The sequence below is a fragment of the Hyaloscypha bicolor genome (assembly GCF_002865645.1).
Source record: "Hyaloscypha bicolor E unplaced genomic scaffold K444scaffold_17, whole genome shotgun sequence".
Classification (NCBI taxonomy): Eukaryota; Fungi; Ascomycota; class Leotiomycetes; order Helotiales; family Hyaloscyphaceae; genus Hyaloscypha; species Hyaloscypha bicolor.
The window spans coordinates 1,544,759-1,570,242 of record NW_020194519.1 but is presented as its reverse complement, the minus strand read 5'-3'; the positions used below and the strand labels follow the sequence as shown (position 1 = coordinate 1,570,242).

At 48.7% G+C, this 25,484-nt stretch overlaps 9 protein-coding genes across 9 annotated transcripts; 3 read left to right on the top strand and 6 right to left on the bottom strand.

Annotated features, from left to right (window-relative positions):
- The first annotated feature begins 103 nt into the window (after positions 1-103).
- K444DRAFT_608657 (MFS multidrug transporter-like protein) lies at positions 104-2,123 on the top strand. The gene has a single exon (XM_024879432.1). It carries the CDS (start codon positions 397-399, stop codon positions 2,068-2,070), a length of 1,674 nt encoding a protein of 557 aa, XP_024741882.1. The 5' UTR covers positions 104-396; the 3' UTR covers positions 2,071-2,123.
- Positions 2,124-3,622: 1,499 nt separating this feature from the next.
- Positions 3,623-5,391, bottom strand: K444DRAFT_582566 (FAD dependent oxidoreductase; the record flags this gene model as incomplete). Its single annotated transcript, XM_024877802.1, has 3 exons — positions 3,623-4,713; positions 4,762-5,057; positions 5,136-5,391. 3 exons carry the CDS (start codon positions 5,389-5,391, stop codon positions 3,895-3,897), a joined length of 1,371 nt encoding a protein of 456 aa, XP_024741881.1. The 3' UTR covers positions 3,623-3,894.
- Positions 5,392-7,157: 1,766 nt separating this feature from the next.
- K444DRAFT_608654 (uncharacterized protein) lies at positions 7,158-8,241 on the top strand. Its single transcript, XM_024879431.1, has 2 exons — positions 7,158-8,126; positions 8,180-8,241. Exon 1 carries the CDS (start codon positions 7,471-7,473, stop codon positions 7,936-7,938), a length of 468 nt encoding a protein of 155 aa, XP_024741880.1. The 5' UTR covers positions 7,158-7,470; the 3' UTR covers positions 7,939-8,126; positions 8,180-8,241.
- K444DRAFT_520431 (uncharacterized protein) lies at positions 8,242-11,734 on the top strand (the record flags this gene model as incomplete). Its single annotated transcript, XM_024874045.1, has 3 exons — positions 8,242-8,273; positions 8,328-8,599; positions 8,649-11,734. The coding sequence occupies 3 exons, from the start codon at positions 8,242-8,244 to the stop codon at positions 11,732-11,734; spliced, it is 3,390 nt and encodes a 1,129-aa protein (XP_024741879.1).
- Positions 11,735-12,300: 566 nt separating this feature from the next.
- Positions 12,301-12,754, bottom strand: K444DRAFT_520347 (uncharacterized protein; the record flags this gene model as incomplete). The annotated part of the gene is made up of 2 exons (XM_024874041.1): positions 12,301-12,486; positions 12,596-12,754. Coding segments are annotated over 2 exons (345 nt in total), but the record flags the coding sequence as incomplete, so codon positions are not given.
- Positions 12,755-13,609: 855 nt separating this feature from the next.
- Positions 13,610-14,874, bottom strand: K444DRAFT_650570 (uncharacterized protein; the record flags this gene model as incomplete). Its single annotated transcript, XM_024885646.1, has 6 exons — positions 13,610-13,798; positions 13,869-14,002; positions 14,038-14,165; positions 14,202-14,207; positions 14,247-14,409; positions 14,622-14,874. The coding sequence occupies 6 exons, from the start codon at positions 14,872-14,874 to the stop codon at positions 13,685-13,687; spliced, it is 798 nt and encodes a 265-aa protein (XP_024741877.1). The 3' UTR covers positions 13,610-13,684.
- A 262-nt stretch (positions 14,875-15,136) lies between these two features.
- K444DRAFT_582561 (RTA1-domain-containing protein) lies at positions 15,137-16,298 on the bottom strand (the record flags this gene model as incomplete). The annotated part of the gene is made up of 3 exons (XM_024877801.1): positions 15,137-15,404; positions 15,459-15,988; positions 16,050-16,298. 3 exons carry the CDS (start codon positions 16,296-16,298, stop codon positions 15,218-15,220), a joined length of 966 nt encoding a protein of 321 aa, XP_024741876.1. The 3' UTR covers positions 15,137-15,217.
- Positions 16,299-18,270: 1,972 nt separating this feature from the next.
- Positions 18,271-19,474, bottom strand: K444DRAFT_650567 (cytochrome P450; the record flags this gene model as incomplete). The annotated part of the gene is made up of 4 exons (XM_024885645.1): positions 19,106-19,474; positions 18,862-19,053; positions 18,547-18,805; positions 18,271-18,491 (listed from the first exon to the last, which is right to left on the bottom strand). The coding sequence occupies exons 1-4, from the start codon at positions 19,175-19,177 to the stop codon at positions 18,271-18,273; spliced, it is 744 nt and encodes a 247-aa protein (XP_024741875.1). The 5' UTR covers positions 19,178-19,474.
- A 452-nt stretch (positions 19,475-19,926) lies between these two features.
- K444DRAFT_660145 (uncharacterized protein) lies at positions 19,927-24,408 on the bottom strand (the record flags this gene model as incomplete). The annotated part of the gene is made up of 13 exons (XM_024886427.1): positions 19,927-20,590; positions 20,707-21,176; positions 21,225-21,357; positions 21,405-22,088; positions 22,137-22,194; positions 22,243-22,495; positions 22,543-22,719; positions 22,777-22,917; positions 22,967-23,438; positions 23,485-23,730; positions 23,776-24,046; positions 24,095-24,315; positions 24,397-24,408. The coding sequence occupies 13 exons, from the start codon at positions 24,406-24,408 to the stop codon at positions 19,973-19,975; spliced, it is 3,756 nt and encodes a 1,251-aa protein (XP_024741874.1). The 3' UTR covers positions 19,927-19,972.
- Positions 24,409-25,484: the final 1,076 nt, after the last annotated feature.

Genomic DNA, 25,484 nt, shown 5'->3' with positions numbered 1-25,484 from the left:
CCAATTCGGCCTCAGCCGAGCCACTTTTCGCGAGTGATAAAAATAGACCGGGGGGAAGGTTGAAACTTGGTTCCACCAATTATTTTCTTATCACCGTCTCACCGTTACATTGTTTCTTCTCTTTCAGCCATCTGAATGGCCTCACTATTTCTTAATCGAATTGAAGTTAAGTTCACTCCTCGTACACGACTGTCACTTGGGGGTCAAGAACCATGCCCAGGCTCCGCACGGGACGTCATTGAATGAGATCCGCCTAGCGATCTGCCTCCAGAGCGGCATTTTCTCTGCTGATATCCCACTCTTCAACAAACCCTGCAATTCCGCACAGGTATAAGTATGGATCTTTCTTTAGTTGTCTTTGCTCTATTCGGATCCTTTTAATCATCTATTGTCATAATGGCCATCAACAGCAATACTTCACAAGCAGCGTCGGCCTCGCAGCCCGCCGACGAAGAAACGCCCTTGCTCAGAGACGATCAACCCAAGCCTCAGGATGAAGACGCAGACACAGAAGAATCCCCCACAGAAGAGACAATCATCCCCGAAGAGCTCTCAGCAAGTCGTCTATACATCACCCTGGCCTCTATCTACGTTGGCGTCTTCCTCGGAGCCCTGGACAGCACCATCATCGCCACACTCTCCGCACCCATCTCCACCTCCTTCAACTCCCTCTCCCTCCTCTCATGGCTAGCCTCCTCATACCTAATCGCCAATGCCGCCTGCCAGCCGATCTCCGGCCGGTTAACCGACATTTTCAGTCGCAGAACCGGGCTGGTTGTCTCGAATATCTTCTTCGCGGCTGGGAACTTGATGTGCGGGCTTGCGACGTCGGAATGGACCATGATAGCAGGAAGAGTGGTGGCAGGGGTGGGCGGTGGAGGACTGATGGCTATATCTACATTTGTGGGGAGTGACTTGGTGCCGCTGAGGAAGAGAGGCTTGATTCAGGGGGTTGGGAATGTGTGCTTCGGAAGTGGGGCTGGACTGGGAGGCATATTTGGTGGATGGGTGAACGATACCTGGGGGTGGAGGGTTGCGTTCTTATCCCAAGTTCCTTTCGTCGTTATGTCTGGAATATTAGTGTGGTGGTTCGTCAACGTGCCGCCTAAGAAGTCCGAGAAGTCGAAGCTCTCTCGCATGGACTTTCTTGGAGCTTTTACATTGGTGGTTACACTTCTGCTGTTGCTCTTGGGGCTGAACTCCGGGGGAAATATTGTTCCATGGACACATCCCCTTGTCTTGGTCTCATTACCGCTCTCCGTGGTGGCCCTCTGTGCCTTCATCTGCGTCGAGCTATACATCGCGTCCGAGCCCGTGATTCCCGTCAGGCTCCTCCTCCACCGAACCGTGGCAGCAGCATGCCTCACAAACTGGCTACAAACAATGGTAGTCTATATGGGCGCTTTCTACGTCCCCATATTCTTCCAAGTCAAAGGTCACTCCACAACTGCCGCAGGCATGAGTCTCATCCCCCAATCCATCGGAAGTTCAATCGGCTCTCTCGGTGCAGGTCTCATCATGAACCACACCGGGAAATACAAATGGCTCTCCCTACTCTCTCTAGCCAGCGTCTGTGTCGGCGCTGGCATGCTCCCAACCCTCAGCATCTACGGCCCAGACTGGCCCGAATACATCTACCTCTTCCTCATCGGCTGCGGCTACGGCGGAACCTTGACCGTCACCCTGCTGGCCGTCATCAGTGCAGTAGACCACGAGCACCAAGCCGTCATCACTTCTGCGACCTACGCCTTCCGCTCCACTGGCTCCACAATCGGTATCACGGTCGCCTCGGCCGTCTACCAGAACCTGCTCGTCTCCTCCCTACACGAGAAATTTGACGGCTGGCCAGGCGCGGAAGATGAGATCAGGAGGATCAGAGACAATTTTGACGAGTTGAAAAATCTGCCAGAAGGGTGGGGGGAGGGCGTGTTGGATAGCTTTGCGCTGGCGTTGAGAGGGGTGTTTTTGACGGGGTTTAGCATTGCGGTGTTGAGTTTGATTTGTGGTGCTTTTATGAAGCAGCATACCCTGCATAAGAGTCTTGCGAGGAGGGACTCGGCGTCCAGTTAGAAGATCTAGTAGATGAGATTTATAGTGATGTTTAATGAAGATTTATTCACCCCCCCTTCACTCCATGATTCCTTTCCAATGTTCCAATGTTAGTCCGCACTGCAGGCTGGAATGCTTATATAAACCAAGAATCTGGTCGAGTTTTTTCTTCAAAATCATAAGTCGATGGTGGCGTGACTATGACTAGCTTGCTGTAGGGCCCCGATGATCTGGGGTAAGAGCTGTCACGATGGGGGCGTAGGTTAGGGGGAAGAAGCGAGACCAAGCGAGCCGCTACTTTCGCTTATTTTCTGAAATTAACTCCAAACGCCTTTTAACAATACCTAACAGCGACTAGAATACTATTCTGAAAAAAGAAGATAGACGGAAGTAAGCAGTACTAAATTTTTGAGGACCTTCATCTAAAGGAATTTTGACTTTTGCGAAAGGGTTGGACCTTTGAGGTGTTTCGAATGAAATCCGCTAGTATTCGGTACCAAAGCAAAGCATTGTTCACCCCACGTTAAGGCACAGTTTTGCGCGGAATTCCACTATGAATACACCGAATGGGCAGAGTGCATGTCTCACTCCTTGTCAATTTTCACTTCTATATAAGCATTTAATGTTGCGTCTTCACTCAGTGCGGGGTTTGGCAGAGTACGAAAACGAAGCGAGCCCTGATTTCAATCCCAAGCCCCAGCGACCTCATGAAGAGGCAAATTAAAGTAGCTAAATATAGGGAAAATAGGTGTTAAGGAAGGGCAAAGGCAATGACTCCGTACTTACGAAATAATGTAGCTCGAGGTCTTAGTCCTCGCAGGTGGTCGAAAATTACAGTGCAGCAAGTACTATTTTAAAGTAATCTTACACTTTTTCAGCCTCGAGGTGTTGGTCCTCGTTGCGGAGGCTAAAATTGCAGTGCAAACCAATGAATGCAATACAGTACAACGCATTTATGGGAACTAACTGTAGCGAGCCAGCCACAGACAGGGAGTGAAGGCCAATGAAAAGCTCGTGCTGTTGACTTTCTGGTCTGTGCTAGCCCTGGACCCCCCTATCTCGCTACAATTAATAGCCCGATACGTTGTAGTTTCCCCCCCTCCCCCGGTTTGAAGGGCAGACCCACAGTGGTAAACAAGGGTGATCCAGTTAATCAGAGAGCTGGAATCTTCTCGAAAGCAAATCAGAGGAAGTCTTTCGGACCCGCACGTTAACCTTTAAACCTGGGGGGAGAGTGCGAAGGCGCTCTGCCTTGAAAACCGTCCAGCAGCCAGCAGCCGAGAAACACCAAAATAGCTATGTTTGGAAAATTATACCAAATCTCAACGGAAAGCACGAAACTCTTTAAAAGTCCATTGCATAATAGAAAAGAAGCAGATCTAACTTCTGCGAACTTTTTGCGATAATTAAATATAAGGGGGAATTGTGAGAATTTCTGTATTGCGAGGGTCAAAATTGCGCCCATCCTCGCTTAGGATATTGGACGAATTTCAATGCCGCTCGCCTTCGTAGTGTTCACATATCTCGGCCTGTTACGCCACCGCAAATTATGTGGAGGGTGTAGTGTAAAAGCCTGGAAATCACGTTGGGGAAATAGGCACCCAGCCCTCCTCCATCTTTGCGCTAAAATTACAGTGCAACATGGCACCAATCGCAGTTGAAAATTGCAAAGAAAGTCGCCTGCCAATCAAGCGAGAAGAAGGAATACTCCCATCCTTCATTCAGTTCAAAACATCGCACTTTTAAGCCTGTCTTCTCGCCTCAAACCATAAGTGTATTCACGACACCTCCCATCTTTGTCCTATCTTCAAACCCACTTACCCAAAATGCCCGCTCCATTCCCAACTACCCTTTCTTCGGCCCCAAAACGTCAACCCCACTCTCCAACCTCTCCCTCGTCGTCCTATATACCCTCGGAATACCCACCTCCTCAAACGCCTTCCCCCTTCCCACCATCTCAGCAATCCCCTTCATCACCAACCAAATAACCGGCATCCCATGCCCCTCAAATCCCGCCGCGATGAAACACCCCTCCCTACCGGGTACCTCTCCCACACTCGGAAGCGTGTCGGAATTATACCCCATGATGCCCGTCCAGATACAATCTACTCGTGCCCCGCTCTCTTCCCAGCCGAGGAAATTGGTTTGCATGTAATCATCAAAGTACTTCTCGGCAGGCTTGATCAAGGTTGAGTCGTCGATGTTATTGTACCAATTTTTATGATCGGAGAAGAAGGCACTTCTCGCGCCACCGAGGATTATAGAGCCGTCGTTGCGAGGGATAAGATAATCTAGGCTTCCGTTTCCGAGGCGGAGGCCGTAGGTGTTTTTCAGTTCTGGGTGGGTGGAGGAAGGTGGGGTGATGATGCGACAGCAGATTCCTTTTGAGGGCACGATTTTCCTGGCGTATTCGGGGAGGAGACCGGCTGTGTAGGCGTTTGTAGCGAAGATTACTTTTGAGGCGGTGATACTGCCGCGGGGGGTGGTTGCTGTCCACTTTCCCGGGAGGGAGGTAGAGGGAGAGATGGAGAGGATTAGGGTGTGGGTTTGGAGGTTTAGACCGCTGGAGACGGCGCTGGCGAGGAGGTGCATCATTAGTTTGTAAGGCCAAAGATGGGCTGCTGTGAATGAGAAGCAGCCAATGCAGTTTTTGACGCCTGATACCTGGATGTTTTATCAATCATAAGAACATTGATTCGGAGAAGCACTTACCTCCTCAGCGTGCTCGGCTTCGGTCCAAACAAGATCATTCATGGTGTTTTTGGCTATTCCGGCTTCCTTGAATTCATCACAATGCCTCTTTGCTGTCTCTGCTTCTCCCTTGTCGGTGTAAACGTCGAATGATCGAGTTAATGTGAAGTCACAGTCGATCTTTCCTTTCTCGACGAGGGTAGCAATTGCGGCCACGTGATCGAATTCGAAGTCTGCTACTTCGACTGCGGCTTCCAGTCCGAATTGCTTTGTGTACTTGGGAATCCGAGAGTAGACTGAAGGACGAAGATGGCCACCTTACAAAAGAGAATTGGTTTTCTTACAATGATGATGAGAGGTTGGGGTTGACAAACCATTTCTTGCCGTGGCTCCACTGCATGCCTGTCTTGCTTCTGCAAGGACAATTGAAGGCTTTGGACTTGTACTCGATTCATCTCCACAGAGAAGATGGTATGCGGCAGCAATGCCAGCATGGCTCCCGCCAATGATCAGAACATCGCATGACTCGGGAAGCTGTTCTGTTGAATGATGGCTATCCAGCTCGTGAAGCTCTGTTCTCCAAAATGGGAGAGTGGAGCCTTGGCACGGAAAAGTCCGAGATGCAAAGAAAAATGGATCAAGATTGTCCATTGCTAAAAGGGTCGGCTGGGTAGTGGGTGATTCAGATGGTGATTCAGATGGTGCAGAATTCAAGAAGTCGAAGATTTCTTGAATTAAAAAACTGGCAATGCGAGGATAAGGGAACGCTAAAATTGACTTATGAACAATGCACAACTTTGCAGAGTGAATAACCGAAGTGACATGTATTGTGAACAAAGTAAATGGAACATCAAAGTCATGCCATGTCCTCAAATTTACAATGGAGGTTGCTATTGCTATTGTGAGATGTGGGGCAGGAGTTTTGAGAGGCATGGCGGAAAATAGGAGTCTCTCGTCCAATAGAAGGCATCACCCACCAACCGCCCACACCCCCTTCCCGCTCAACTTGGATTTTGGAGACCTTAATGCCACAAATTCGAAAAATCAATACGATATTCGCAATGTTTCGAGTATTCTCTATAATCTGGAAAGTTTTTTAGAATTTTCCAAAGACTTTGAAAATCGAGAAAATTTTGGTGGGGTAGGCGTGGTCGGGAAGGGGGTTTGGGCAGTTGGGTGGCACGCGCCTCCGTTTAGTCGTGGTACACACAAAATTGCGCCCGCACCACCAAAAACACACTTCACTTGCAAATAACCCCACATTTAATTAATAAAAAAAATATAAATAAATTACCAGGCCATCATTTGACCATAGCCATCAATACAGTCTTTGTATCTACGTGGAATAGTCTTTATAAGCTCACACGTGCCTCCGCTTAGTCGTAATACACTGTTACGTGGCACCAGTCACGTGGTGCCACTGCACGTGACTTAGCGTGTAGCCAGTGCTTTTAGCCGGGCGCACAGCCTTCAGCTCAATTCAAGCTCTTTACCACCACTGCAATATCACCTTATCGTGACATACACACCCGCCAAATTTGTTAGCGAATCGAGCCTGAAAGTCAAGTCCCTTATTGATTTATTATACAGCTAAGACACTTGGCTTTCCCCTAAAACTTATATCGAACGATATATCGTCTATAGGGCTATACTCTGAAATTTTGTAAAAATTTATTTGCAAATATTGTGGGAGTAATTATAGAAAACGTTAATTTTCGGGCCAGACTTTGGTGTATCACGACTAAGCGGAGGCGCGTGGGTGGGTGATAATAAATGGATTACTGAGGTGTGCCCGGATAGAATATGTACAGTTGGTGGCCTCAGGCATCCCACGCTTACGGTGATAAATCTCAAGTTGATAATTACTATTTCCAGCTTGAGCACTGCAATTTTAGCACACTCGAGGCGATTCAGAAAATGTCACGTGCTGTGTTAGCCTTCATAGCAGAATAGAGATTGAAGAAAGCCGACGGACAGAAGATAGTGGATAAATAATAATTCTCTTGGATACGCCCCTGCTGGATCATTCCTCAAAGAGTATCTGGTATCACGTGATAAGTTAGTTGAGTTGTACCTTAGGGGCCGGAGTCCAAAATGGGGGATAAAGCCTCCAGATGAGTGCATGATGCCCCTCGAAAGGTAAACCTGAAACTTCTCCCAATGCAGCGACCCTGGCGTCACGCTCACTCCCGCTCAGAAAAAGCACAAATACACCGCTTGGCAGCCTCGGCCCTCGACAAAAGATGGTCTTGCGAAGTTGCGGCCTTTCAGCATTGCATTCTTATTCAGCAGTTCTGACCCGTGGTTGATCCATGCATGGTGTTTTGCAGTAATAAAGCTATCGCCGGATGCTATTCGCTCGCCGCTGGAAGGAGGGGCAAACCTGCTGCCGATAAGCCTAAGAGTGGCCTGATGATTGTGTCAGAAAGCGTAGAAAGCATACGATTTTGGGCTAGTCGGCTTGCCCAAGGGCTCGAGGACATCTTTCGAGAACATATATAGAAGGCTGGATCCCGTGCGATGTTGAAGTGAAGAACGACGTAGAACTGCTGTTGTGCTGTGATACCAATACCCCTCGCCGCTGTCGACGAAGTGCCTCATCGTGCGTTCTAGACCGCCATCAACAGCTGCGTATACAAGTACAGCCCGCCATGAGGAGGGAGACAGGGGAAGAGGTCTGGACTTTTGCCCCAGCGCAACATGATTCGTTCCACCGCAGGCTCGGCTTCCATGCCAGGAGGACTCAAAGGCGTGGTTGGCACCATTTTGCCTTCGCTGTTGGCTTCACTACTTGCGATATGTTGGAGGGCGGGCACTCGAGCAGAAAACAGTGAGTGGGAAGCGTTCCTTGTTTCGTCTGGTCTGTGTGTCGTGCCACAGCCGCCGAGGCCCGCACTGCTGGTTCCCGGCCTTAAGGAAAGCCTCGTATGCTGGATTGGATTGCCTCGCTCATTGGAAAGGCGATTGATATACAAACGAGCTGCCGGTCTGCTCGAGGACTGCTCGCTCTCGCTGCGAGCGTTGTTTAATACTTGGGGCCTTCCCAGTGGTGTTTGTTCTGGTTCTGGCTCTGTCCCTGATTTGCCGGTGTCGCAGCTGTCCCGCATTTCGACCACCTTGGCCCTCGCTTCGTCTCGTCTCGATCGTAATCTTGATGGACCCGACAACCAGAACTTTCTGCTGTCAACTTTGCCTTGACGGAACTTCCATCAACGAGCCATCGCCCTTTGTGTGCCATGCCCCAATTGATAGACTGGGCTATCAAGAACTGTCAGCTTGTTGATGATACTTGCAACAACACCCCATCATGGTTGCAAAGCGTCGCGCAGCTTGAACCTGGCCGGCCAAACACCAGACATCAACTCGATTGCTAGGACACACCTCATGCAGGCGCATATATTTCTCAATCAGGTGTTGCTCGTTCGCTAACCGGTCTAAGCTACCGCCCTGGGCACCGCTTCTCTTCTGCTAGCAGGCCAAGCTGCCGACAATCCAGCCTCGATGATTTGGTATTTGTTGTATCCATTTCGTGGGTACGTTGCCAATCGCACTGTTGTCTCCAAGCAACCTGCTAATTTCTACCGCAGAACAACGGAAGCACCAGTCCTTGATCAAAAACATCCCCTGCGATCTGCTTTCACCCGCTATGGCAACAATGCAGCGCGCCACTCCGTTATAGCTCTCTTAATCTCAATAGCTACCGCTGTCATCCTAATCTACCCTTTCCCATTCCTCTACACCAACGACTTCACTAATGGCGCGTCAAACTTACCCCATCATGTCTGGACATCAGCTCAGCCATTTGAAGGCCCTGCCAATACGCGACCGGATGTGGTTATGCGGTCAATGTGGGTCCATGGTATGAGGAACCTTCGTATATTGTGGTTTCCGTTGCTAATACCCTGCAGGGAGTTATATGAAAGCATTAGAACCGAACGTTCTTCTGAACGCATTAGATATACAAGATGAATTACTCGGCCCCACAATGGATTTCGACCCCCGAAGACCATCGAATCCGGTCTATCCTGACAACTCATCGGTGGACTTGACTACGGACATGCGCGATACTCTACACGCCATCAACGGATTGAGCAACTCCTCTTGGTTCTTTCATTCTCCTCTACAATACTGGTCCTGTTCAGCAGATAAAATTGCTGGAGATAAAGATATTATAGCCACGGTCAACCATGGTTCCCGTCAAGCAACGTTTGTCAATGTTACTCTTCGACACTCAATCGTTTTTAGTGGAAAGCGCTTTGAAGATCACCGATTAGTCGCTGCCGACGCCTTGGTCATTACTTTGGTTCATATGCTGGATTCGCCGGTAGGTAAGCAGTGGGAACGGAAAGCCCAAGCACTTGGGCTCAAGGGGTCCGAAAAATGGCAATTGTATCCTCCCAGTGGTCGCTCATTCGCCAGTACTTTGTACGAGTTTCGCTTCCAGCCTCTCTCTTTCCAAGACAATCTCCTACTCGGAATTGCATATGCCATGATGGCAATCTACTTTGCACATGGCTTGTCCAGACTCCGCGCCTTGCGATCTCGGGTGGGTCTCATCCTCGCTGTCGTGAGCCAAATCGCAGTATCGATTATGTCGAGTTTCACAATTTGCGCTGTATTCAAGATCGACCTATCAAAGATACCGAGAGAGGCATATCCCCTTGTCGTTCTCACAGTCGGGATGGAGAATATATTCAGGCTTATCAACGCTGCTATTATGACTCCACCGGAGCACTCTGCCGCGGCGAGAATGGGCGAAGCATTAGGCCAGACTGGTCATATTGCTCTGGCTGGAGTCACTCAAAATTTGGTTATTCTATGGCTGCTTTCGAAGGTCGTGTCTCCGCAAATTGTCAGCTTCTGCACCTTCGCAGCAATCGCCCTGTCATTCGACTTCTTCTACCTCCTGACTTTCTTTTCTGCCGTGTTGAGCATCGACGTACGGCGGACAGAGCTGAGTGATTCCCTGCAACGTGCATCCACCCCGAAAGAACAGACTTTGAATCCACAATTTCCAAAAAGGAAAACCTGGACAGATGCTCTCCTCAGGGGAGAGGCACCCTTTTCTACACGGATAGCAGGTACAATCGTGCTTGTAGGATTTGTTCTCGTTGCACAATGGCATTTCTTTGACAACGAAAGCTTGTTCCGAACGGCATCAAGATTCTTCCGGTTGATGAAGTCCGAGCCTCAGCCCCTCGAGGAAAGTGCCGCAACTCCACTTTCGGCCGACATCAACCAGGCGAGGACACCCTCTGCGTGGCTTCGAATGCAGGACCACGAGACTGCACATGAGGTTATTCAAGTCATCAAACCGCATGCTAACAGCTACATTGCTCGCGTTTACGACCCACTAATATTTGTTATGGACGGCTCCGATCGGAACCCCACCAGCGCTGGAGTTCGGAGATTCCTCCCCGCCGCTTACGATTTTGTAAGAAATCAAGGTGGCACGTTCCTCATCACCGTCGTCATAATTGTTGCGGCAGTCTCGCTTCTGATGAATTATCTCCTTTGGGATGAGTCGCCTGGAGAGGAAGAGACCAGACCTGAGGATGACCCCCTACTATCTATCAAGACATTGAGTAAAGGCCACAACCTCGATGTCATGCTTCTTGCAGCCTCAAAAGAAGGAGTGATTGCTTCAGTAGGCTTGGATAGGTGGATCCGCATCTGGGACGTTCGCAAAGATACAGTTACCTATCTTGTGCAAGATCCAGAGTCACACATCAACCCGTTTCCGGTGTTAGCTATCTCCATCGATAGTGACTCGAACTGGCTTGCTGTGCTGTCCTCCCAGAATCGAGTATTCCTGTGGAACATCCCGGAAGGAAGATGGGGGCCTTCGATCCACGTCGACGTCAAAGGGCGTATTCCAGTAGCATTCTTCTTTGGCCACGACGCAACCGAATTTATCGATCCTGTATTTGTGGTCCGGCAGAACGGATTGATGTCTGAGCTTCACGTCGAAAGTGGGGAGGTCGTTGAGCTCCAGATATGCCGCAGTCCGCTTGTCAGTGTTCGTCAACACCTTGAGAAGCCAAATGCTACTTTGCCAAATCCACCAGCTCGAATAATCACCTCATCGAAACGTGGGTGCATCCATGTAGCCAAGCATGTTGAAGCAGGTTGGATCTCGGAAGGCCTCGAAGTCCCGAATCCGGCAGACGACAAAGAAGTTCTCTCCATCCTACCGCTCCCTGCATTGAGCTCTTTTCTCGCCATTAGGGATCACACGGTAGAGCTCATCGATGTTGAGACGCACAGGGTAACACACACTTTCCACACCAAGCCGATGAAGCAGGACTCTCTTCGCTGTATCCACTCTACCCGCAGGAGACCTCAATGTGGCTCAGTAGGACTAGCGAGCCTTGCTCTTGCATATACGAGTGCAGAGACCGGTGAATGCATTATGCAGAGCTACCTCCCTCAGCGTGAGGGCGATACAATCTGCTTTCGAGATCCCTTCACTCCGGGAAGTAAGACCTGTTGTCTCTGGCGCGAAACAGTGGAGCATCGGTACACGATTGGAAATCCAGGTCGATGGGAGGCGTTGAAGGTTGGCTACTTGGTGGGAGTGCGGAAGGTTGAGGCGCCAAAGGACATTGCGGCTTCTTCTCATCCCGTTGCGAACATCGGTCTTCGACGTCGAGGCGCGAGCCGCCCTCAATCTCTTCGCCTCCAAGCTCAGGAAGCCGAAGATTCGTGGGAAGTTTGGTCAATCTCTTCTCGTGGCGAGAGAGCCGTCACTCCCCTCTGTGGGTACAACGAAAAGGGAAATCTGCTGGTCAATAGTCTTGGGCCACTGCAGAAAATAGGCAATAGGAGCATTGCTGTGGGATTGGGTAACGTCATCAAGATAATCACAGTCGGCCATGAGAAGTTCGACGGAGAGAGCTCGAACGACGATCAAGCATTTGTAGGAATGGCCGCCGCAACTGCCAGTAGGCGTAGAAGGCACGGCCCTGGCTCAAGAAAGAGCCTGAGCCACTGACTTGGAATTTTGCATGGGGGAGTACGGAGACAACGCATTGTCGAAACCGGCCCCAGCACACGAAAGGAGGCTGCTTTTGGCTTGGAGCCATATATACCCATTGTGGATTGTTGGACGGATGGATCCATGGCGTTTTGGTAATCGGGCGGCGCTGCATTATAGATGCCGTTGCATAGGGTGGCAGGTACTTATTTGTTCTGGTTTTGTACATGTGGAAGTTCTGATAAGGGAAGGTTTATCTGAACTTGGAAGTCTGCGTCTGGAGTTCGTGCAGTTTCACTGGCGCCGTGGCTAGGATGATTACGAGTTATGTTATGAATGAGAAAGAAGCTTTAATCTTATCCTGAGCTGTGATTATGGGTTTTGATCTGATCCTTTAACTTCATATTGCACTTTTGAACGAAGTGCAGGAAATATAATGGCCAGTGCCATTCGCGAACCAGCTTCTTTCTAATCAAATCACAATTAAAGCTGCCACACTCGTTCCTCCTTCCTTCTCTCTCTTCCCTTCCTCTCTTCCCCCCTCCCACCTTCCCCTTCCGCTCTCTCCGTCTCCCAGTGGAAACTCAAGCTGGAGCCCCAGTCCACCCCACAGCATACGGCCCCACATCCGGATACTGAACGACTGGGAGTCCAACATTAGGATGATCATACCCGAAGTACGCCACCTCTTGCGTCGGCACGTGGACGACGGTCATGACCGTGAAGTCGCCGTCGTAGTTCCATCCCCAAGAGATGTGGCAATCTGGGAACTTTGTGTGCTTTTAGCGCTTCTCTCACAATGGGACTCGGGTGCTGGGATGGGATGGGACGTGGCTGGATAGGAGAGGCACTAAAGCCAAGGGAAGGAGATTGACGTACCTCTTCGCAAGGGACATTGTACCAAGAATGCGTGGTCGCCGGACCCAGCTCCACGACGTCAATGATGGTGCAATGCTCTTGGGCGAAGCCATAGATATCGAGGGTGAAGCCGTAGATGCAGATATTCTCGTCCCGGCAATCGCGAATGAAGTCCTGGATTGTCTAACCGTCGGTGGCGCGGGGCTTGAGGGAGGATGGAGCGCCGAGGGCAAGGGTAAGGAGGGTTAGGAGTGCGAGGAGGGGGGTTGGGAAACGCATTGTGGCGGTTGGTGGTGCTTTGGTGTTTGAAGTTAGCTTGGGTAAGTTGAAGTGGATAAGATTGTGCTGCTGATGACGGTCCGATACTTGAGACGAGAGAGGTGGTATTTATACATTCCAACTCCGTATTTCTCTCCTTGTTATCAAACTCAAACTCAAGCATCTCATGACTGGAACAATGAGGATGCCTTGGACCTCGATCATCACCATACTCATTACACAGCATCCAGATTAAAATGAAAGAGACTGTCGCTGTTGTCGGAGAAAACGGATAGCAACAGACACGAGGAAGATCTGCCCTCTCCCGTCACGCTGGCTCGTGCTTGACGTGATACTGCCTCGTGTCAATTGTTAAAGGAAAACAAGGCACGAGGCTTGGCGTTTGCTTTTGCCACATGTGCTGCGGGGTTGTTTGTCGCTGTGCCTTGCTTAGCCCATATCTTGGGAGAAGGAAGAATGGTGTGGAGGTGTTTGGCAGACTGCCGGCTTGAAACGAATTCTGCAAGCCGGAATATTGCGTCAGGTGAGTCGGGTAGGAGCCTATTGTCAATCTATCACTTGATTGGGAGGAGAAAGTGGTAGAAGCAGTTTTCTTGGTTCAGCATTGTGGTGTTTTGGTAAGTCTTACGAAGGTAGTGGGGAAATAGGAGAAGTTGAGGGTCCGAGTACGGAAACGGGGTCGCTGGAGCTGTCCATCGACTTAGGGGCTAAGAAGTAGCAACGATTAAGGAAGGGCACCAGAGATTGAAGATAATTACGTCTTTTCTTCTTGCTGATTTGTGTGAGAAATAGGCTGTACAAGACTGCGTTCCTCAATTGATCGATGTTGCATTACTTGACAAGACCCACGAAGCGGCTCCTGCTCCTACTGCCCAACCACATTCTCTCTCCAGCTCTACTCCTCGCATTGTCCCTTCCCGACTCAAGGGCCCCCGCTTTCTGCGCCTCTCACTCCCTCGCTGAGAACCATTATCCTCCTCCCTCTCCTCCAATCCCGGAATCAAGCTGTCCCCACCACCCGCCTCTTCATTAGCACATCGCTATCCGGCCGCACCAGATACGCAAGGCTACACCTATCAGCTCTACCTTGTCCCCCCGGCGCAAAAGTATCACAATTCATATTGCTTCGCAGAATCCCACCGCTCCGCTCTACCATCGCCTCGTCGAGGTTGACGATCGTGCACCTGGGACAAGATGGATGTACATGCAGCTGCCCTCATCTTTTGAGTCTACGCCTGGATTGAGTAATTGTAGACCGCCTGTGACGTTGAAGATGATGGTTAGTGTTCCGATGTCTATGTGTCCGAGGAGACTGGTGCGTTGATCGCCAATTGGTTGAGGAGGCTACTGCAGCCTGCGGAGATGTGTTCCTGAAGGGCAGGTCGTGGGCTACATCAAGATTAGTGTGCTTGGAGGGAGATGGAGTCGCCTATCGAGATGGGAACATATGAGAGAGACGATGGGATATGCTTGCTTCACGTATGCTTTTATTTCAGACCGGTAAGCTTCGATGGAGGGTGGATTTGATAGGGGATTGAGGTGTCGGTCATGTTGTCCTGGCTGATGTTGTAGAGTTGCATGCCGTTGGGACGGCCGTCTTCGATTTTGAGGTTGCCGATTAGGTTGAATCTGATGCAGTAAGTGATTGAGGATATGGATTGGATCAATCAAGAATTTTGACCCCATTGGGAAAGGAGGAGCATTGGAACTAGCACTAGCCACTTGCCCAAGTAATGAGTGAAGCGGCTGATACGCATATTTCATCAACTCATCAACATCCTTAGCGTTGACTTCCTAATTAAATTAAGCATAGCCTCGGCTTTCTTCAAGAAATGCTCTCCTTCAGAGCTCCCTTGAAAATCTAGCAGAAAGAAGGCCATGGTCCTGCATACCTTGAAGAATGCATCAGATTCTGCCTTCTCATAATTCAGATTCTTTGAGAATGACAGGCGAGGAAGTTGAGCAGTCGTAACGTCGCTGGGAAATGAGGGGTATTTGTTGAAGTATGATTGGGTAGGCATTTTGAAAGATTCAAGGTAATCTTTTCAAAACTAACAAAATCCGGAAAGGATATAGTTGAAAATGCTATGATGGCACCCACGATACTCATTTATATATATGTTCAATTTCAACGTTGAAGTTCAGAAGCTGACGATAAAGAATGAGAGGAGGGGTTGAGATGTCAGCCCCCCACCATATAAGACCGAGAACGTAGCTGACTCGGCAAAATTCGCTCGGGAAATATTTCGCAACAGTTCTACTTCACTATATTCTACAGTATATCATTAATGTGCTGTCCCTCATTGTTCGAAGTCGCCTTTGTCATTCTAGCACCTACTATTTGAGAGTAATCGGTATGCTGCTTTACTCCTTAATTGTTGAGATTTGAACCGGCTTCGGTTCTTGGATCTTCTCCTCTCGAAGTGCGGCATCGCTTTCATCTAAAGATTCAAGTTCAGGTGGAGCCTTCGCTCTTTGCTGGCCCGCCAACTGAGGGAAGCAAAAGCCAGGATGGAAGAATGTCAAGGCTAAGACAGCGATAATGATCATGCTAAAGTTCGATTGTTAGCAATTGTTCCCTTGGATTTGGGAAGGGATGACATACATTCCCTCCATGATATCAAAACCAATCTCATCCCTCATAATCGGATTTGCCCAGCCTCCCACCATCTCTGTAATACGGTACACGCATCTCAGAAAGACCGTCACGAACGCGATAGCCACAGCCGCCAGAAACCCGCGGAACTTTCTCTGCCTCAGGAGACTCTTAGCTTCAGGAGTTACACCATTCCAAGCTCGTCGTGTTCGAATAATGTAATCGATGACCAATCCAGCAAACGCGATCAGAGTCGCTACCTGCCACACGATACCCGAAATCATCAGGTTTGTCCCAATATTTCTCAACTTCACGTCGTTCTCGGCACTACCGGCGAAGCCACCTCCTACGGCCTGGAGCATCAAGGAAATGAAATCGCAGGAAATGAAGATCCAGGTATAGTAACGAGCCGGGATCTTGCTTCTATCTTGGCCGAAGGCGAGGACAATGTGTTTGAGAGTCAGGTAGATGCCTGCTGCGATGAAGGCTGGGGCGAAGATGAGGCAGGAGATCTGGATTTTGAACCCGAGCGATGAATACTATTTTGCTATCAGCAATGTACCTACCACCAAACGAGATTCGTTGAATGGGGATATATACTGGGTTTGAATGCATGATTATACGCCCTCCGTAACCAGTAGCCTCGCCTATGCAGCCCATAGTGACGACATAAGCAAAGAAATATGTTTTATATCTCGTCCCCAGGAAGAATTGAGCTAGAGCACAGAGCGCAAATATAGCGATGAAGAAGGCATTCAAGCCAAGGTTTGGGGCATATCCGTAGATGGTATTCTCGACCGGGCAGAGCGGGGTTACCTCAGTGCAGTTTTGAGAAACGTGGTGGTGCATATCGAGGGTTGAGATGAAATTTCGCAATGAAGAGCAGAAGATAGGCAGAACAATATCACTTTGGAAGGGTAAGGTTCAATACTCGGGAGCGATTTCTGGGATTTCTCAAATATAAAGGATATCGTGCGGCGTCATCGAAACAATACTCCTAGGCTTGCCAAGGAATAAGCGAATGCGAAAGCAACACTTCCGAAATCCGCGTAATCAATTGTTGTAATAAAGCATTCAAAGGTGTGGTCTTGGGTAGAAACTCTGGGCGCAGCTTGCGCCACATCGGGGGAATTATTGGGAGTTACGGGCGTAGGCTATCTGGACCTCTGCTACGGCCAATCCACAGCGAGAACATGAAGCGAAAAGTTCCTAAAAGGGTAATCTGTACGTAGTGGAATTTTGAAGCCAACTTCAAGTGATACGCAATCATGCAGCTCTCAATTGTTTGCACTGCCGCTTGTCACTTGGCAAGAGATGTAATGAGCTCTCCTTTCATACTGGAGTCAACAAATCATTGACCAATACACAAGAGGTATTTTTTATATCTCACGGTTTGGCACCGCGGCCGTGTCGAATACGGTTGGTACACTATAGCCTAGCAGTACGTAACCCCTGGGCCACACTGGCAAATTCTCAAAGCCCAATCCAAAATTTCCCTTAGTGGGAAAGAGCGTTCGTCCTTGACTGACTTCTGTGATTCAAAGCGCCGGACTGTGTGAATTTCAGGTTTCCCGAGACGTCTACTTGGACATTCCAGGGCAGAGAACTCCCAAACACCCTGAACAACGGGATGTGTTTGCTATCCTCTGTATGCTAGGACAATGGCGTAGAGAATATCCACAAACCTCCAGGAAAATATAATAGACATAAGAGAATTTCTTTCATCTGAAAGATGGCAGGTTCGTCCCCTTTGAAAGATTCAAGCACGTGGCCTCATGTAGCTTGGATAGAAACCAGCGTCACCCTCGTGTTCTACCACAGACCTGTCCTCATTTTATGATGACGGAGCGACGGCTGTTGTGTTTGCCGCTGTCAAATCGGTCTGGCTCGATGTTAGAATATGGTCGAAGAAGGTCCATCCGAGAAAGCTACAATTTCTCTACTGTGTTGCATTGCCCCTGTAGCAAGAGCCTCCAGTCAATCAAAAAATGTCTCGAAATGCTCACGCAACCCCAAGGTCCAGGTCGGCTTCGTCAACTGCCCAGTGGCATGTTCCATTGTTAAAAACGGCCGCTATCAAGGGTTGTCCGATATCTCGTCTATGAAGGGGTGCTCCAAGGTCGTATAGTCGATACTAGAGATGGCCGCAGCATCTCCAGTCTATCTAGACTCCACCGAAGCCTCATTAAGCCGTATCGTCGTTGTGCTCCCCCAGTCATCTCCACCTCAGAATATAGTTTCAATGACTTCGTGTTCGCGGAGATGTTAATGAGACCAGATACATCTTGCGCTGTGTATAGGAATTGTTGGCCACGATGACATCCTGGAAATTGGTCTTGATTTCGGTTGGAAGTTTGGTTAGATTTTGCGCTAAATTTTAGAAGGGTTCACCCACCAACCGCCCAAGCCAAAATTCAACTTTAATATTAATTCATCAATTATTAATATAATTTTATACTTTGTTAAGTTTTAATTAACAAATATACTCTTTAATCACAATTTTATTTTTTCAAGTAAGAAATATTATTAATATTATTTATAAAACTAAGTTTTTATTTATATTTTAAGAATTTTAAAGCAATATAAAAGAATAATTAAAATAAGTCCTCTTATGAAAATTCCTATAATTAAGAGAGATAGTATTAACAAGTAACAGAAATCTATTTTTATCGATTTTAGTTAATTATTAATATTATAAACGGTGAGAGAAAAATCGATTTTTTGCTTGGGCGGGAAGGTGGTTTGGGCGGTTGGTGGTGAACCCTTCTAGCGCCCGCTAGCGCGCCCACTCGGGGGGATGATCAAGAGCTTCTTCTTCACTCTACTTGAATAACTTCACTCTCACTCCTTTCGACCCAGCCTTTACAAGTGGGAAGAGACCATCCGCAACCTCGACGTCGCCCACATTAGTCTCAAATAGCTCCATACGTCCAAGGTCCGAGGATCCGCGAACCTCTAACTTTCCAAGCCTCCTTAACAATGTACCGATGCCGATGTATAGCTCAGCCCAAGCCAGATTGATCCCGAGACAATTGCGCGACCCTTTCGAAAAGGAGCACAAGTACCTGTCATGATGACCCGACTTGTCCCAACCCACCGTTCAGGATAGAAGGAGCGGGCGTCAGGAAGGTCTTTTCATTAAGATGTACGAGGGGGATTGTCATACTCACTGGAACTCCCGTTGGAATTTCCCAACTCTGAAACTTGATGATTTTATCGACCATGATTCTGGGAAGTCTGCTAGAAAGGCCAAGTGAGAGACGTAGTCCTTCTTTGATGACAGCAGTCAAGTATGGAAGCTGTTCCAATGCACCGAGTGCTACATGAGCCAAGGGATTCGGGAGTGCTACTTCTAGCTCGTCTTTCAGTTTTTTGAACGTGTTTGGCTGAGGAAGTAGATAAATGTGGCAACAGTCATTGCCCAAGCAGCTGTATACGTTCCGGCTCCTGCAAGAGGAACGGATTCTTGAGCCAGTCGCTCTGGCGTCTTCTCAATTTCGGGCTGATCACTTTGCAAAAGGCTGTGGAAGATGGATTCCTTGTCGTGACTGACGTCTTTGGCGTCCAATTGCCTTTGAACTGCACGAATTTCGTTCAGGCGTTGCTATTTATGCTTAGCTAGAATCGTGTTCAGGATAATTTCAAGTTCAACTTACTCGGATGTTGATGGCAAGCGAAGAGAACTCAAGGAACATGCTCATAGCGATGCTCTCGGGAAAGGCGTGCATCTATTTTAGAATCCAATTCATATGGCACATGATGTTCCCGGAAGTACCCGCGGCGAAAGAGATCTCGTGAAAGCTAGGATCAAACCCTTCAGCTTCGAAGCGATGATCGCAATGGCCCAGACTGTACTGTACAACCGCGTCTGTATTGTCAGATTTAGCCAGCCTCATATAGAGTCTCTGACACCATTCGAGCAAAACAAAAGGAGTTTGCAGAGAATATCTCTCCATGGTTACGAGCTTTCCAGTGTCTCTTTGAATCTACCCGACAATCTGGGAACATTGGGTCCAAGAGCCACCACGTTGCGATACTACTTCAAATGCATGTTATCTCAACCACAATTGTTGTCGCGCGCTTTGTCTTCACCGAAGAGGTGGCATACAATGCCTTCCTCCTAAGTTCCAAGAAATCTTCGATCTGGCAACTATCGTCGTGAAAGAAGAGGGAACAGTGGGCGGTTTCATCCTTGAAAAGTCGAGAGCGGTATTCACAGCCGTGTGCGAGGAACCTCAATGGCAGACTAAACACGAGGCCGTGGTTCAATGTGTGCAACAATACGGAGGCCCTGACGATGGACCTGTGTGGCATGACAGAAGAGTTTTCTTCTGAAATCATACCTTTTCTGTTCTCAGGAATCGCCTCAGCAAAGTAACCCTTCGACAAAGATGGGCATGTTCATATTAACCCTTGATCGGACGCACTACCCGCAATCTATGATATGACCTCACAAGATAGCAAGGAAGCTGCAGTGGGGGGTTCGAACTCGGAAGACTTCGTTGGAAAGAATCCACAAGCAGCTACTTCTCATCTATCTTCGCAACTATAATCCAGGCTCCTGGACTTACTACAGTTCCGGGTTTACTCGCAATCGCCTCGACCACTGTGCCTCCCGCTTCTTCTGTACACAAAACATTGATCTCCATCTTCATTGCCTCCAGTATTGCCACTATTTGTCCCTCCTTCAACACATCACCCACCTCAACCAACACCTTCCACACATTCGCATCGATTGGGCTGTCAATTGTAATTGACGGCTCCGCCTCCATCATCTCCTTCACCCTCTCCGCATCCCTCTTCTTCTCAGCTTCTTGCTCAGCAACCCACTCTCCATATAGCTTCTTCTCTAGGGTAAGATTTTGCTCGACTCCTTGCCTCTGCCCTTCTCTGAACGCCATAACTTTGGGGTCTGTCTTCGATTTCTCAAAAATCTCATACACATCATGGAGACTGAAGACCCCTTCCCGGATATCGAACTTGTATTCTCCGCGCTTGTAAGAAAGCATTAACTTGTCGTATTCGGCGACGCTGACTTCGTGGTAATGCACGATGTCGAATGGCTCGAAGAGCCAGGGCCGAGTGGGCGTGAAGCTAGGGCCATTTCCAAAGGTGTCCCAGCACTCCATGGTTCGGGCGAACTGCAACGAATTAGCAACAAATTCCTGTGGAGGGAAGAGAGCCGAGAGCATATCTCATTCTCAAGACCAGTGAAATAGGGATCTCGGATTATGGAACAAAGAAATAGGTTGGTTACGAGCATATATCCGCCTGGCGCTTCGAGAGGGTAGATGGCGAAGAGGGACCCGCCCATACCGATTGTCCCGCCAGGTGTTGAGACTCGTGTGGGGTTGTATTTCTGGCCTACGATACCGCTCATCGGTTCTAAGGGGAAGAGAATTGGGGTCCCAACAAAGAAGCCGACGGCCACGATGAGGTACGGGGATTTGAGTAGGGTCTGGAAAACCTCCTGGCGAGTGGAGTATCCATTGTTTGTTCGGAGATATTCTACATTGTCAGGTAGGTATGCAGCTGTTGGTCTATTCGTCTCCATGTACCTTTGCTCGCTTGCACGGATATCTGGATGGTCAAAGACGACAGGAAGATATATCTCTCGACAGGGGATTTTTATGTCCGTTGAGTATTCGATAGAGGCTTCCAGATCCATGACGGTTTTGAGGAGTTTGTTCTGAGAAATAGCGTTCGCGTCAAATTGGATCATGACCGCTGCTCGATAATTAGTGGGCCCCATAGTGACTTGTGAATATTACTTACACCCGATGTTTGGATTCATAACTAAATTCAGCTTCAAGGCTTCCAGTTTTTGAACCAAGAGTCGTATTCGAGAGGTGACTCTGACATCACAAGTTTGCTTCCCAATTTCAACGAGAAAAAAGGAGTCGCCAGCCTGATTGTGTGAGCAGGGAACAGTCAAAGGAGTCTAGGGCAACATACCTGTCTGTATACCACCTGGAATCGTTCGCCTTCCCCAGGAATCCTCTTGATAATCGCATTTGATGTCCCGTGCTCTAAGCCTGAAGGAGGAAGATCAAGATTCAGGCTAGGTACTGCTTCTGACTTGCCATCCACCAGGCCATGAATACCCTCAATGAATGTCTCAACACGACCGGCAAGCTCACGTGCATGCTCAAAAGTAGTCGGCCTCAATCTCAAATATCCACCAGGCTTTACCTGACCCAATCTCCACAAATCAGCTGAAACGATGGTGCTCGAGCATAAGAGTCCACCAAGATCAGGGCTATCCATCGAGAAAATCGCAGCTGAGTCACCACCCCAATTAATCCCTCCCGGCGACGGATATCCATAATCGAAGACATTAGAAGGATGCGAGCCTCCTTCTCCGCCATCTTTTCGACTCCACTCTGGAACCGGACCAACGAGGCGGATCCCGGTGCGGTTTGAGTTGTGGCCGATTTTCCAGGCTGTATTGTAAAGCATTAGGCGGTCTTTGGTGGTCATGAAGTCGTCGGAGTCGTGGGGACCGTGCATGCAGTATATTTCTGTGATATCGTAGTTTGGGACGCAAGATTTGGGAAGGGTGTATGGCATTGATGTTTGAGCCCATTGTTTCGTCGAGGGGTCGAGCTCGATCCAGTCGCCCATTTGGAGTTGACGTCCCTATTATCTAAATCAATATTCTATATGGTAAAATGTCAGCAGACTAACTTGTGTTCCTCCAAATGCCAGGCTAGGAGTACCGGCTTTAGATCCAAGGTACGGAGGGCTGCTGGAGTCAGCAGTACACGAAGATTAAGGCAGGTAGGTCTGTTACATTTCAGGAAACCCTCCCTTGACAGCGAGATAGCATCTACAGCCGCCATTCTCAACTTTCCCTACCTTCAGCTTCTGTCCAGCTTGGATGATCACTCTGGACCACATTGGCTGTGCCTCGCCATCAACAGTCACTGGAACTGGCGATCCGGTCACCGAGAAAACTGCTGGCGCTGTGAAGAGAAGTTCGGGACCTGACAGGGTAATTTCAAGTGTCTCTGTGCCTGGGTGATTGTCCACCAGGATGTTTGCAACTGGATGCATTAGCTAACGACGGACGTTTTGGGAGATGGGAGCTCACTTCTGGAAGAAACATTGTCCATTGGCCCACCCTTCGGAATTCCGTGGCCGCTCGTGGCTCTGGCGGGGAAGTCTTGAATGGTTGTGAATGATCCGGGGGAGAGAACATCTATCGCACAAGGTTCGTACTTGAATTTTGTCTCAAGAAAGTTCGTCAACGTATCTCCCTCGAGGAAGGCTGCACTAACCGTTAGCAAAAAGACTTTGATCTATATTTGGGGAATGAAAAAGTTACAATTTGATGCGACAACATCTCGCAGAAAGTGGAGATTTGTTGGGGGGCCTTGAAGTTTGGCTTCAGACAAGACTCTAGTCATCTTCTTGCTCGCCCCATCGCGATCGCTAGCACGAACCATGACTTTGGCAATTAAGGGGTCTGTAATAGTTAGATTCCATAAGTTGTCTCCCAGGCTCGAGAAACTTACCATAGAAAGGAGCAATCCGTTGGCCCGTCTTCACCCATGTGTCCACCCGAATCCCATCTCCTGCCGGCCACTCAACATACTGCAAAAGTCCAGGGCTCGGTGCGTAATTTCTGAAAGGTACCTCAGCATGCACTCGAACTTCGATTGCTGCTCCGTCTGGACCATCTTTCTGCAGCGAGTGCAAGTATTCGGATGAAAGACCCGTCCTCCCTCCTTTCTCGCAGTCCGCTTGCTGCAGCATGAGCGCTACCAAATCAATGCCGTAACAAAGCTCAGTAATTCCATGCTCGACTTGGAGCCTAGTGTTCATCTCCAGGAAGAAGAAATCCCCGGTATTGTCATCGACGAGAAACTCGATCGTGCCAGCTGACTTATACTTCAGTTGCAAAGCATAAGCGGTAGCACATTTGGCCAATTTTTCGCGCATGGATGGTCGCCTCTGGACGAAGGAACTGGGACACTCTTCTATGACCTGCACTATTTAGCATTTCGGATAAGTCCGCTGAATGAGTACTTACTTTCTGATGCCGTCTTTGAATGCTGCATTCTCGTTCGCCGAAATGAACAACGTCGGTGCCATTGCCAAAGATTTGAACCTCAATATGACGACTCTCAGGATAATACTTCTCGAGGAATACCCCTGAATTGTTGAACAAGGTCTCTCCCCTGCTCTTCACTTTCTTGAATGCAGCAGAGATTTCTTCCTCATTGTGGCACACCTGTAGCCCCATTCCACCACCGCCTCCAGTTGCTTTCAGCATGATCTACCAAGTCAGCTGAGTGTAATCAAGTTCAACAGCTTGACATACCGGAAACCCGAGCTTCTTCGCAGCCTCTAGAGCCGCCGTCTCTGACTCCAGTAACTCAGTGCCCGGCACCACGGGGACATCAGCAGCAACAGCCAGGTCTCTCGCACGATGCTTCTGTCCCATCTCTGTCATGGACTCCGGACTCGGCCCAACAAACACCATACCCGCATCCACGACTTTCTGGGCAAAAGGTGCATCTTCGCTGAGGAAACCGTAGCCGGGAATGATTGCATCAACATTCAGACGTTTGCAAGTCTTCAAAATTTCATCTCTGGTACTGATTAGATCAAGTCTTGAAGGGAGCTGGGGAGACACTCACGCGTCTAAATAACCATTCGCATTTTCTCCGGGCAGAAGAATGTTTTCATCTGCGAGTGAAGCGTGTAATGAGGTGGAATCAGATTCAGTATAAGTTGAAACGCTTTTGACTCCGACTTTCTTACAAGCTCGGATGCAGCGAACTGCAATTTCTCCTCGGTTGGCAACGAGCACCTTCTTTATGTGTGAGAACCTGTAGTCCATCTTTACTTCTTTTCCTGTCTAAAGAGTGAGGCAGTCGTTGGAAAGAATTCTTGAGAGCTGTGTCTTGAATTGCTTTCCGCGGTTGAAAGTCCCACTTACGTCGGCATCCATGTGCCTTGGCGATAAGAGATAGCGCCTGCAAAAGGGGGCGATTGACAAATAGTTGTGTCAGATTGGATGAAAGCAGAGTGACGTTGCTCGGGAATATCTGGGGTTAGTACTTGGGCGGGTTTTACTTGAGGTCCGGGCTGAAGTGTGGTAAGCGAGGAACACCAATTTTGATGTAAACAACCATGTAAACACGCGTCTTCTTAATTAATTGAGCAACCAACCACTATTAATTATGCCCAAAAAGATTTGCAGAACCAAAGGACAAGCTCCTAAGCAAACGAAGACCAATCGTCGACAGTCAGATATCGGTGTGCGGCAAGTAATTGTTAATTCTATTGGTTTGACTTCATCTACGGAGGAGGCAGCGAAATGGCCCGGAATTAATGATCGCAGCGTACGAAGAATACGTCAAAAAGCTCGTGAACGTGCCGGAGGGACTAGAAGTGGTAATACAAGAGGTTTCCCACTTGTAGATATTACGAATGTGGCCAATTAACTGCGTGGATATCCTCCCATCAAGCTTACTCCAGCCGTTGAGAGGAAGATAGTCGAGAAGATTATACGCAATCGCAAGGAGCGCCGGAAGTATATCGAATTGTACAAAAAGGAGCTAAAACGATAATATTCTATCGACCTCTGCGAAGATAGTATTAAGAAGGCTCTTTACCGCCGCGGGTACTCCCTAAAGAAGACAATTTCCAAGCCCTTATTAACTCGACTCTACAAAGATCTTTGCAAGATACTCTGCCGCAAGCTTCTCGATTTAGACCTCTCAGACATTATTTTCCTCGATGCTACCGCAATTCGATTACATGACGAAGGCATAGACAGATGCTGGTAAAAGGAAGGGGAGGAATTATACAAGGACGTAAGGACGGAGACAGTAAAGACGTTTGCAGATAGGCAGTTTTTTGGGGCCATTTGCTACGGCAAGAGGCAAGGACCATGGCATATCTTTCCTCCCGAAACGCCGGAAGAAGTAATCGCGGCAGATCAAGACCTCCAATTTCGAAACGAACCGCTTGATAGGTTGAATACCCTCACGTTTGAGGCAGCGAGACTACAAGAGGAGAGGG

Excerpts from the sequence above, each read along its gene's own strand:
- K444DRAFT_608654 (XM_024879431.1), top strand. The coding sequence starts at position 7,471 with ATGCCAGGAGGACTCAAAGGCGTGGTTGGCACCATTTTGCCTTCGCTG.
- K444DRAFT_608657 (XM_024879432.1), top strand. The coding sequence starts at position 397 with ATGGCCATCAACAGCAATACTTCACAAGCAGCGTCGGCCTCGCAGCCC.